The sequence below is a fragment of the Anabrus simplex genome, chromosome 2, assembly GCF_040414725.1.
Source record: "Anabrus simplex isolate iqAnaSimp1 chromosome 2, ASM4041472v1, whole genome shotgun sequence".
NCBI lineage: Eukaryota > Metazoa > Arthropoda > Insecta > Orthoptera > Tettigoniidae > Anabrus > Anabrus simplex.
Window position 1 is genome coordinate 1,041,262,068 of NC_090266.1, and position 13,808 is coordinate 1,041,275,875.

Below are 13,808 nucleotides of genomic sequence, written 5' to 3' on the forward strand. Positions count from 1 at the left end.
AAAAATGTGGCATTGCATTGTCACAGAACTGATTCCTCACTCGCAGTGCTACAGCCTTATTCGGCTGGTGACTTTCTACAAAATTTTGCACTGTTTCCCACATTTTGCACTTCTCCCGAATCTCAGTTGAAGTCAGAGATTCCATTGACTTTTCCTCCTCCTCTTCCCCGGACGAGATCTCCATAACCTCCTCCTGTTGTTCGCGATGTAGGTCCATCAGTTCGTTGGTGGTCAGTTCCTGGCTATGTTCTTCCACCAGCTCATGAGTGTCCACGTGATTCACCTCCAGCCCCATAGTCTTCCCTAAGGACACAATTTCATCGACAATCGGCGGCTCATTGTCACCAACAATCCCCTCAAAGTCACGTCCAAGAACACAGTCAGGCCACAGCTTTCCCCAAGTGGAAGTGAGTGTTCTCTTGGTGACTCCATCCCAGGCTTTATCGATGTTCTTCAGGCAGTTCACGATGCGGAAATGATTGCTCTCAAACTCTCGAAGGGTAAGGTTTGTTATTCGGTCACTTCGAAGCATCGCTGAAATAGTGCTTTGGTATATAGCTTCTTGAAGTTCGAAATGACTTGCTGATCCATAGGCTGGAGTAGTGTTGGGAGGAAGCAACTTAACTTTAATGAACTTTAATTCCTCCAAAAAGACGTCCTCAAGGTCTCAAGGCCTGGAGGATGAACAGGAGCATTGTCCATAACCAGCAAGACTGAGCGGCAAATTATTTTCTGAAAGGTATTTCTTCACTACAGGACCAAAAATCTCATTCATCCATTCAACAAACGAACAGGGGAGGGGAAAATGTAGGCACACATGATGCTCGTATTGCGGAACCTCACTTGCTTATCAAGTTAAAATTTATTAAAAATGTTTGCTCGTCTTCCAAAACACTCCTAGACCAAGTTACTCGCATTCAGAGGTTTCACTGTATTTAATCTTCTACTGAGGATGGCCTTTTTAAGATAGGCTGAAACATATATCGATATTGTCTCATCTAATATAGATAGTTTTTTGTATTGAAAAGAAGGATATATAAGACATTTTTATTTGTAAAGTGGCTGACAGTTTTCACTTTCAGTACTTCGATATTCTTGGAGTTATTGTTAGAATGCTTATTACCCTTGAGAACCTCATTAATAACACCCCAGATCTGTTTCGGTTTATTTTGACTGTGTTCAAATTTAGAACTGGAGTAGTCATGTTCAAGATTCCTTTTTAATTTTGTGACATCATTGCAGATCATTTTATGATCTTTAATTGTTTGTAGTGACACCAAGGGCAGGAGACTTTTCTTGTAAAGCTGGTCTTTTCTTTTTATTGACAAAATTAATTGATCATTAACCCAAGGCTGAGGAGGAATTGACTTTCTGTCTGCAATGAGTTAACTGGAATTAGAACAATGCTTTACAGCCTCTGAAATGGTATCTGTAAAATAAGTATATGCATCTTCATTGTTATGATCTTCAAATTTAAAGGATACATACTTCAAAAAATTTAACAGTTATTTATAGTCTACTTTGGACTTGGATATACTATGAGAATTTAGGCTATCTAATGGAATTTCCTTCATACCAAAAATGTCTAAATTCAACATATTGTGATCACTTAAATCTGGAAAAATATTACAACTCCTGTATGTGTGAGTATCAGCATTTGTAAAAATATGGTCAAGTAATGTTTTAGTACAACGAGATACTCTCATAGGAAGTTCTCGGTTGCAAAGCTTAAAGTTGTTACATAGGAGTAAATGCAGGTATTGAAGACTAACTTTCTCTCATAACATATCTATATTGGCATCCCTGACTAACAGACAATTTTTACCAGTGGTTAAAGATAAAACCGAATCCGAAATCCTCGAAGTTCCATTATATTGCCATTTTTTGGGTTATATACACCAGTGATATTCAGATTAAATGTATTACTTGCGATATTTACTAAAATTATACTGTTGTATCTTCCATTACATAGAGAACTTTGGCATTAAAGTTAGCACTTACCTATATTGCTACCCCTCTCCCAATCCCAAATTTCTTAACAGCATGATTATGTAATATTTACTATCTTTATTCTTAAGCCAGGATTCAGAAACTACAATTACTTCTGGCTATTTGGTAGGATAGAATTGAAAAACTGTTGCTATCCTGATATTATTAGAGTGTGAGTAAGGAAAATCATTGGGCAGGGGGGGGGGAGAGGGGGAGCAACATATTTTATATAGCCATTGCAAGTCACAATTACCTGTACTTGAATTAGTCAATGTTAATATGGGCATTTTCTGAACTTGTATGCTGTGGTCCAAATGAGCTTTATGGCTCCCATTGTTTCACCTGATACTGCATCCTGCATTTTCAAGGATCCACTCTCTTTTGAGCTAGTCTGTGGTTTGCTCCTCTGACCAATCATTGTGTGTGTATTATTATGTTCCTATGTGAAGGTTCATGTTTTACAATTCCATGCTAGAATAGATTTGATGTGTATCCTCAATCTTCAAAATAGAATTTTTGTGCAATAGTATATTGAATTTTTGGCTTACTTTTTGATACCTTAATCACTTTTTCACCTTTACTGTAAACAACTTCTCACTAGGATTCATAGTCTCTGGAATTATGAAAATACTTTAGTATCGAAGTTTGAGATCTTAAATTTGGATAAACTGCCTATACCTTTTATGAAAATGTGACCTCGATGTCATCTGCCTTCAGTCATTTTCAGATTTAATTTATAGAAAATGTAAAGATATCATAGTTATCTAATTATCCTTATTTTTATTCAAGGTTGATGATGAATTGAAGAAGATCAAACCAAAGGATCCAAAACTGATGACTGCCAGGCAACGAGCAATGTTTGAGAGGAAAACTGATAAGGAACCAAGTCCTGGTGGAGAGCAGCTCTTGGCCTTGCCATCCGGTAGGGAATAAATGTGTACATTTTCTTGACCTTGTGAAAAAGGAAATTAAGGTGCATTTTTTAAACTTTGTAATAATAGCTCTTTTCCTAAGAAGGAGATTGCTCATCTAACAATTTCCAGCTTGTCTTACAGGATTGAGTAACTTTCCTACATTTAATCTTTAATAAATAATAATCATCATCATCATCATCATCATCTGCAGTTTCCAGCTGTTGGCCAGGTCTGCTTGGAACATGAGCCTCTCCATCTTCTCTTGTCTTCCCACCACTTCTCCCTTGTCACTCTTGCCCAGTCCTCTCCTCTTCTCTGTACACACTCTTCCACTCCTTTTATTTACCTGTCTCTTGGTTTTCCTCTCAGTTGTTTTCCTGTTATCTCCATTTCATGCATCCTTCTTGGTATCCTTTCCTCTGTCATTCTCTTCATGTATCCATATATTTAAGCCTAGATGCCTCTATCCTGTTCTGTGGCGACTCTTCTTTTACTGTATCTCTAACCTTCTCGTTTCTCAACTTATTAATTCTTGTCACTCCTATCCTGCTTCTCAGAAATCTCATTTCACTTGCCTGTATCCTCTCTGCCTCATTGCCCATGTTTCTGCTGCATACATCAGAATAGGTACATAGTACGTCCTGTATTTCACTCTTTTGCTTCTCTGAGGGGCATCCTTGCACCAAACCAGGCTTCTGACACTTTTTCTGCTCCTGCTTGCCTTCCACACTCGGATTATTTCCTTATCATTTCTTCCACTTTCCTCTGTGATACTTCCCAGGTACTTGAAACTCCCTACCTTCCTAAGCTGTTCCTCTCTAAGCATTATCTCTCTTGTAGGTCTCTCCTTCTTTTGCTCTTTATGGCATTAAATTTAATTCCAAATTGTTTCACCTCCTCTTCTCATGCATCTGACTGTTCCTGGATATCCTTTCCCTTTTATCCCCAGACTAGCAAGTCATCTGAAAACATCATCACTTTCATTTTCCCTTCCCCAGTAAGAGTTTTTATTACTCTGAAATTTCAATTGAGTATTTAATTGACAGAGGTGGCAAATGAAAAATAACTTGAAACCTGAACAGTATAAATGTGTTTTCTTTCAGCTATATATATATATATATTCATTCTTCTTCTTCTTCTCTAGCTGTTTATGTACCCATAAAACGGGCATTTCTGAGCTCACTCAGGGTCGGCTTGTCTGATTCGGAAAGAGTATGTCAAACGTTTTTGTACAGATCTAACAGCACTTCACTTTTCCTGAAGGCAGCCTCAGCAGTTAGTTTCCATGTTGCCTTAGGATGCCCTCTTCCTCTCTTTGGTCCTTTAACTTTCAAATATACCGTATTTCACGGCATAATCGTCGCCACCGCGTAATCGTCGCATCCTTTATTTTCAATACAAAAATCGGACTTTAAACCTTTAATTACATAATCGTCGCACGTCCAAATTTTGTTCACTAATCTGGTTAAAAGGTAAATGGAACTGCAACATAAGTTGCACATGAATGCGCAATTTAAATACGTGTATGGTTTATGGGCAATTTGGCAACACAGTCACGTTTGCGACATGTTGCACAACGTATAAATAAATAATACCGGTATATGTACGACGCATGGCTTACCGGTAGACTATCGGCAGTTTGACAACGTGGTCGCGAGACAGTGTACTATTTATTCACCACCTACATATTATGCTTACCGGTAGGCTATCGGCAGTTTGACAACGTGGTCGCGAGACAGTGTACTATTTATTCACCACCTACATATTATGAGTTCCCATTTGAAATACGTAAGGCTGTAAGTTATCGCTTATCGGCAACGTCGCCAGGAAATACCGGCTAGGTAGGTTGAATGGACCTCGAACCAGCCCTCAGATACAGGTAAAATTCCCTGACCCGGCCGTGAATTGAACCCGAGGCCTCCGTGTAAGGCTCCATGGGGCCGGCTCCTGTGTTATTGCGCACGAAGTGAAATCCAAGACGATAACGTAGATTTCCACGGAATTATTCAGCCGAATTATTTACGATGTCTCAGTTGTCATCGCTAAACTCTTATCTTACTACTACGTCATAAGTGTCCGGGCATGGGATGAAAACTTTTATCCAAGCAGTCAAGATAATTATTATCCAATGCTATTAAAGTTTTATTTTATAAACTCGTCAGTAATGTAATGTAAAATCATCAATAACTGGAAAGAAATATTAACCTAATTACCGTATGTTTAAAAGAAATTGAAAAAAATGAATGTTTGTTACTGACGTCTCGGAATACAGTCAACTATACAGTAGATCTACACCGCGCTAGCTAGAGCTCCGGTTTGCGAGCTTTGCGCATGCGCAGTAGTGTGTCGCAACCAACGAGCTAAACTGATAAATTGTTGCATGCTTCCTTGCTGCCTAACAGTATTGGCTGCTCTGGAATGGACAGATCACAGATGCATTTATTTGTTTCAGATTTACGTGATTACTGTAGACATGTGTGCGTGAGAATTTAAGTTTTTAATTTGTGTTTTGGGTGTTTGCAGAAATAATTTGTTTTAATAGTGAACAATTACGGAAAGTCATTTATATCGCAAAACATTAACGTGTGAAGCATTTATAAGCGATTATGGGTAAATATAGAAACTATTCTGCGGGCTTCAAGCTAAGCGTAATTGCCTTCGCTGAACAACACGGGAACAGAGCTGCAGAAAGAAAATTTTCTGTGAGTGAAAAGTTGGTGCGTGACTGGCGGAAAGTAAAAAAACAAGCTAAAAAGCACAAACCCTTCTAGACGCGCGTTTAGAGGTCCTAAAACAGAGAAGTTTCCTATAATTGACGAAGAAGTGTTTAGGTACGTCAGTGAAATACGTAACAATGGCTGCAGTGTATCATATGAAATGTTACAAATTAAGGGACAGGAGGTAGCGCGCAAACACAACATACCGGTAACTCAGTTTAAGGCGACTCGTGGGTGGATTAAGGGGTTCATGCGACGACACAATCTGTCAGTGCGAAGGAGAACAACACTAAGCCAAAAGTTGCCTGCTGATTACACGGACAAGATTGTAAATTTTCATCGATTTGTCATACGTTTGCGCAAGGAAACTTCGTACTTGCTTTCTCAAATCGGTAATGCCGATCAGACTCCAATCTTTTTTGATATGCCTCGCAACAGCACTATTGCGCTAAAAGGATCACGGAGTGTATTAATGAAAACTAGCGGTAGTGAGAAGATGCGATGCACGGCAATGCTAGCCATTACAGCTGACGGGAGAAAGTTGCCGCCTTACATCATTTTCAAGGGGAAAACGATGCCTAAGAATATGCACTAGAGTACTAGACGGTTCCGAAGGTGACGCAGTGTGGCAGGGAGACGAATAATCTGATACTGGTATTAACAGAGGTGAGGACGGCGCATCAGATAGCGAAACCTGCGATAGCGACACCGAAGATTTGGAATAAATTGCGTACCGGTAAGTCCGCATTTCGCAACAAAGTGATAATTTTTTGCAAGTGTAATATTTTAACTTTAATACTCAAATTAATGACAAATTAACTTAATACGTTCATTTTTATTTTCAGGTTGGAAAAACGTTCGCCGAATTGTTGCGAAAAATTATGAATTTTGTTTTAGACTATTTTAATTATTTTGATGTATAAACGCGAGTATTACGTGCATCTTAAATTTGTATCAAATACAATTTAGTTATAAATACATTTTTTGAGTAATACAAATACTGGTATTAAATATTCATCGTATAATGGTCGCACCCTACAATTTTTTTCGAAAATTTTGGTATAAAAAGTGCGACGATTATGCCGTGAAATACGGTATATTATATTTACTCGTGTGTTAGACCCCCCCTTTTCCCCCCCACTTTTAGAACCAAAAAAATGTGTGCAGTGAACACATGGCATCTAGGCTATAAATTATACATGTAAACATTCTACATTATTCTTTAACAAACTTATGAATGTATTTGCGTTACTCTGGCTATTTTCATAGGAGGACAGTATTTCTAAATGTAAAAAGACAATAAATGGTGAACACAACTTTTAGGGATTTGCGTTCTCGTAGGAGATTTAAGATGGATTGTCGAAATCACTTTCTGAATACTTCTAGCTGACTTTTCGATGTGTGTAGTGTGAATGAGTGCGTGATTGAGCATATTTTCATAAACATTAGATATATATTTGCTAGTTATAGGTTTTTTTTCAGTGTTTCCGTCTCTTATTATCACTAGTGTTAGTTTTATATTTATTATCATGTACACTTAGATTGTCGTGTTGTACATTCATAATCGGTTTTTATTACAATCTCCAAATTTTCTATTAGTACCATATTATTTTAAAAATATTTGTTGTATTTAAATATTATATGTACGTTAATTATTTTAAATATTGTGGTTAAGTGTAAGAGAGGGCCTTGAGCCCTAACTTCGTCACGAATAAAGAAGAATTACTTACTTACTTACTTACTTACCTATAAAGTAAATATAGTCAGTTTTCGTTACTCATATCACATCATTTGTTTCATCTCATCAATTCCTCTGATGAGGTTGATGTCAGGAAGGACAGTGTAAAACAAAAGCTAAAGGTTTCCAACTATTCAGTACTGTTGTAACCTTAAAAAAGTTACATATATTTGTTGAAACTAGTTTCAGTCTTACAGGAGACCATCATCAGTCAAAATCAAAGTAAAGGCAAGACAGATAAATAAATAAATAAACAAACAAACAAACAAACAAACAAACAAATGTATGTGTGCAGTGAACACATGGCATCTAGGCTATTTATTAATAAATAAATAAATAAATTAATTAATTAATTAATTAATTTAAGACAAGTAAAGATTTTAAAAACACTCATCACAATCACATGTCCTGTGCAAGCTCTCACCTTTCCACCAACTGGAGCTGAGTGAAGGTGAGAGCTTGCACGGCACATGCGATTGTGATGAGTGTTTTGGTTTGTTTGTTTGTTTGTTTGTTTGTTTGTTTGTTTGTTTGTTTGTTTGTTTTTTGTTTGTTTGTTTGTTTGTTTGTTTCTTTCTTTCTTTCTTTCTTTGGTATGACTTAAACTAGTTTCATCAACAAATATATGTAACTTTTTTAAGGTTACAACAACAGTATTGAATTGGTGGAATCCTTTATCCTTTGTTTTCAAAAAATCAAATCAAAATCTCTTTATTTGCAAATGAGGTGTCTACCTCTGTGGCAAATGGTACACTAAAATACATTATTGTCGAGTACTAAATATTAAATTAACAAGGGAAGAAAATTTTCCTATAATACAATATTATACAATTTACGCTAACAATTTTTTCTATTAAACACACAGCTCATCCTTAATAAATTTATATTGTTTACAAAATTCTACTTATAATATCTCCTGTACTACTTACAAATATAGTCAACTGATATACAGTATGTGGAACTACGTCAAAAGATACTATACAGCTGGTATAAGATTAAAATTTACATTGCATTTACTTACTTTTTTTTTTTACCCATTGTGGAACCTAAGTAGCATAACAACCTGCTGCGTTTTAACCAGAGCCCCTTTTACCACCACTTTTCAGAGTTCCTGAAGGGCCTTCACAGCTACCGTAGCAGTCCCAGGGCCCTCAAAGTCCCCACTGTACTTCACCCCTACAGGCAGTCCCCTACTTTGGCTGTCCAAACTCTTTAGACCAGGGGATGGAATTAATTTATTCACACATTTTTTATTTACATTAACCTGCACTGGTCGAATGCCCTCTTAACATTTCATTTATTTTCTGTGTTCCTGTTTATTCTCCTCTTGAATATCTGTACAGATTTTGGAAAAAGATCAAACACTACCCCTGGTAAACTGTTCCACTCCTTCACACCCTTCCCAATGAATGAAAATTTACCCCAATCGCTTCTGCTAAAATTCCTTCTAATTTTATATTTGTGGTCAGTCCTGCCGATATAATTATTTTTCAACTGAAGCCACTCACGGATATCTCCCCATGCTACTTCTCCTGTATAGGCTCTATATAATCCTATAAGTCTAGTTTTCTCCCTTCTCTTACTTAAAGTTTCCCACCCTAGTTCCTTTAACATTTCTGATACACTACTCTTTCTCCTGAAATCCCCTGTTACAAATCTTGCTGGTTTCCTCTGCACACTTTCTATTTCTTTTATTAGGTATTCTTGGTGAGGATCCCAAACACTGTTTGCATATTCCAATAATGGACGAACCATACTGAAGTAACTTTTCTCTTTTAATTCTTTGTTGCATCCTTTAAGTAGCCTCATTATGACATGCAACGATCTGTATGCTTTCCCAACAATGTCGTCCACATGACCCTTCCAGTGCAAATTACTTTCAAATCTCACACCTAAGTATTTGCACTTGCCATCTTTTGGGATAACTACCTTTTAAAACTCCTGTTTGTAAATGTTGTAACAGTTGATTTGCCTCCATTAGCCTTCATATTATTCTCTTCAACCCATTGTTGGATACTCTCAAGGTCCCTTTGTAATTCTGAACAGTCCTCAATGGTATTTATTTCCCTATAAACAATTATGTCATTTGCATACAATCTTATTTTTGATGTTATATTATTCCCTAAATCATTTACGTATATTAAGAAAAGTAACGGACCGATTATACTACCCTGTGCAATTCCCTTCCAAACTTTCTCTTCCTGCGATACATTATTTCCAACTTTGACTTTCTGAACCCTTGAATTTAGAAATGTTTTTATCCAACGTGTAACCCTTACGTCCAATCCTATTCCCTCCAATTTCTTTAATAATATTCCATGTTCCACTATATCGAAGGCTTTGGAAAGATCTATGGTCATGCAATCTAACTGGCCTCCTGAATCCAATTGATCTGATATGTCCTGCTGAAATCCCACCAGTTGTGCCTCACAAGAAAATTTTCTAAATCCATACTGGCTCCTCATGAACCAATTTTTATCATCACATATCCCTCTGATGTACTTTGATATTAAACTCTCCAGTATTTTACAAACTATACTGGTCAGGCTGATTGGTCTGTAGTTCTCTGGTTTCCTTTTATCACCCCTTCCTTTATAAATTGGTATTATTATAGATTCCTTCCATTCCTTTGGTATTACACTATTATTTACGACATAGTCAAAGAGAAATTTTAAATAAGGCACTATGTACCACCCCATTGTCTTTAACACCTCCCCAGTAATTTGATCACTTCCTGCTGATTTTCCTTGCTGAAGCAGTTGGATTTCTCTGAAAATATCTTTTACACTATATTGCTCTTCAATATGGATTGATATGAAATTTATTACCTGTGATGGTCAGGAAGGGCATACGGTCGTAAAAACTCGCTACGAAAATTAGTCCCATTTCATACTTGAACCCATAGAAAAAAGGGATAAGGGTATCGTATTATCATATTTATGCAATATTAATACAAAAGAACTTAATGGCCAGTTATTTGTCTTTGTCAGTTGAGCAGTAGGCCTACCACACAGTAAACCTGATCACTGCTTTCATTTGAATTATTGTGTTGTGCTGCTATCTTCCCTGCTACCTGCATGTCGTCATTCCAAATGACGTAATGTTTACTGCCATCTTGTCAACCATGCACTGCCATCAAGAGCATTCGAGGTCCCGTCTTTTTTTAACTTTTAAAAATTAGTTTCATTCCCGACTATAGAGGCCAAAGAGTGAGAATCCATTCCCAAATGGTTTCTCAAGATGGTCTCTGACATTCTCAGTTGGTGCATGTGTAGCAGAAGCCACTCCTGAATAAAGCCATGTTGTAGAAAGCATGCCAAATCACCAGCTGATTTAGCATATTTTACGAGTTGTACTTCCGAATGTATAACATGGTGACTGGAAGCATTCTTTGGATAACTGTTGCTGTTGAAAGACAGATCCTTACTTTTAAGTATATTTCATGCTAGTTCTCTACTTTTATCAAATCAGGATTTACCTAAACAGCTGTAAATGAGATAAGAGAGACCGCATTGTTTAGGTTAGGAATGCTATCAAGTGCTCGGATAGTATCAGAAGTTCCACGATGGAAAGAATAAAAATAAATAACAGGAAAGTTTGCCGCATTTATGAATACCTACAGGTGTGGCAGTAATGTGTTTTACTATCATAATGTTTAATTTTGGATGATCGTTGTCTCCATTTTTTTATTAACACGTGGTATGTTTTGTTTGGTGTCTCCGGAAATCGTTAAAAGTGGGAATGTAAAATCACTATTATTATTATTATTATTATTATTATTATTATTATTATTATTATTATTAGGTACGTTGGGGAGTACAACAGTTGTTATGATTGGATTGTTTTTATCACATTTTAAACCTACTTCTCTCCAAAAAATACCCATATTGGCCCGAGTTATGAGATATTGAAACGATCACTTCATTAATGATCTCACCTGCTATATTAATAGCAACAACCATGAATATTTCTTAACTAAAGTAGGCATAAACTCATTTCCTCATCTCGAGGTGGTGCAGCTCTTTTTAGACACGCCCCCAGTAGAGGGCAGTTACATGTACCATATTTGCCGCATATCAAGCTTCCTGCCATTTGTAAGTCTCTGGCAGTACGGTACCAGGAATCGCACTCAAGCTCCCAAGAACAGTAGCTAATTGTGCTAACTATTATGCTGGCGGACATTCTTAACTACAAAACAGACATATATATATACATGACTGATGCGTGTTTGCAATGCGCGTGTCGAACATGAAATTATTCACATATTTATGCAACATCATCAGAGTTGTAGTAGGCCTACGCTACGGAGGTTGACATTTCTTAACTACGAAACACAGATGTACTGCATGACTTTGACATGTGTTTTCATTGCGTGGGTTGTACAGACGGAACTATTCACAAATTTGTGTGATGTTATAAGAACTGTAGTAAGGCTTGTACCTGTTTCGAAGTGGAATTGTTGTTGTTCTCTGACGAATTACATTGGGGGATCCTTGTATGCGAGATTAATTTTTTTCATTTTCTTCGTCTCAAAAACCAGGGGTGTCTAATACATGAGGGGTTCTAATGCATCAGTAAATATGGTAGATGGAAATTTTAGTGCAATTAACCCATTAAAATAAAATGTTAGAATGGGTTGTGTGCAGTGGTATATTTAAGGAGGGGTTATCAGGCTGAAGCTTGATCCTGCTTGGAATCTCTAAGGTAAAATAAATTTTACTTAAATTTTGTCAACAATTTTAGAACTTAACCCATTAATGCCTGAATTATTTTTTGTTAATTTATTTTTGTTTTTTACATTATTATGATTAAGGCCCAGATGTTCATGACATAAAGGATATTAAAAAATGCACTTAGAAATGGAAAAGAATAATGTTTAAAAATCCTTCAGAAAATAATAGGTTAGACATTAGGCCTTTTATTTGGAGGCTGCTTGAAGACAAAGAATATACAATGCCTTGAATATTGATTACTAAAGAAATAGGCCTAGTTTGAAAAGAACTCTATATAATTAAAGGCAATTTGTGAAATTAAAGTCTACAAAAATATTTAATAATTATAAAAAACAATTTGAGAAATTAATTTCTACAAAATTTAAAATATAAATATGTTTCAGAAAACAAAAATTTGAAAGAACAAGAATAAGACTGCTTAATTATATGTTCTTTTAATTCACCTTAGTCTGAATTGCACTGAATTACAAATGTCATTTTCAAGTTCTGGACAGTGAAGAATCTGTAATTATCTGCCAACAAGCTTTTATGCCCTGAAAAACTGCGTTCACTTGAAATGGGGAAGATCGTTGGCTGTTAAATCTCTCTCTATTCCATCCATGGAGTAGTTTTTGCTGCAGCGTACACCTGAGATTTGACACAAAGTTTCATATCCGTACTGTTGTCTAGTATTTTTTTCAGTTTAAATGCAATAGCTGTAGCAATTTTACCATGGGTGTTGTTAATATCAGACTCCAGTTGTTTAATTAGTAAAGTGGAATCTACCATTGCCTCACCTTTCTTTTCCAGTGAGATGATAATTCTTGTCAATAATGCATAGTTCAACTTAATAAATACCAAACTGCCCCCCATGTTTGGTTCAGAAAGCATACAGTATCTTGAGCAATCTGTATTGAAACAGCTTCTTCACAGACAAAACCCTGTACTATTTTTTTCACCACCTGTGAATTTTCTCAATGATACAAGCACGCATTTAACCACATGCCCCAGTGTGTGATTCTGGGTTGTGGTGGTGAAGCGATGTCTGGAGTTTCTGCTCTGAATTGTGTAACTTGTGAAGGGACTAAAAAAAACCTCTTTATCGTTCACCACAAGCCCGTCTATGTTAGGATAATATGCTTGCACTGCTTCACAGACCCTATGTAGGCCATGCGCTAGGCACGTGGCATGTATCATATTAGCGTGCAGCGCTTTCAATGAATTACCTACTCATACTATGTATGGTGCTGCGTCACTTAAAAAAAAAAAAGCACATTATCATGTTTTATGCCATCAGACCATAGGGAAAACATAGCACCGTCATACAATTTGGATATCGTCTAGTAATCGGCCTTTTCTAACACTTCGGCAGTCAATAAAATTATTTCACCCGGTCTATCCAATTCCAGTCACAATGTTGGCTACATAGCGCCCCACAGCATCAGTTGTCTCATTGATAGAAAGACACACCCTTATCCCACATATGAAAAAAAAATCTAGAGCCCATTTCCAGTCATTTGACCTGGTCAGTAACGGAATGAATGAAGCCCCCATCTAGTAGCGAGGATAGGAATTATGCCGGCTGCCGAAGCCTGTCATATTCTTCTACCCTGTAAGTATTGCACCTTATTTTATTTCTTGTTTCTTCGTAGCACTGTAAATAATTTTTACGTAAGTTGACTCGTCTGGTATTTGTTTCTCCAAAAATGCACATAATTTTGGATTAGTGAGTTTAAGG

The 13,808-nt window shown here is 36.7% G+C and overlaps 1 protein-coding gene across 2 annotated transcripts in view; it reads left to right on the forward strand.

Annotated features, from left to right (window-relative positions):
* LOC136863278 (INO80 complex subunit B) overlaps positions 1-13,808 on the forward strand; it is a 127,444-nt gene that overhangs the window by 80,105 nt on the left and 33,531 nt on the right. For both annotated transcript variants that reach the window (XM_067139663.2, XM_068225893.1), the window contains exon 5: positions 2,779-2,911. In XM_067139663.2, the coding sequence (XP_066995764.2) occupies positions 2,779-2,911 (133 nt within the window). The remainder of the gene's footprint in view (positions 1-2,778; positions 2,912-13,808) is intronic.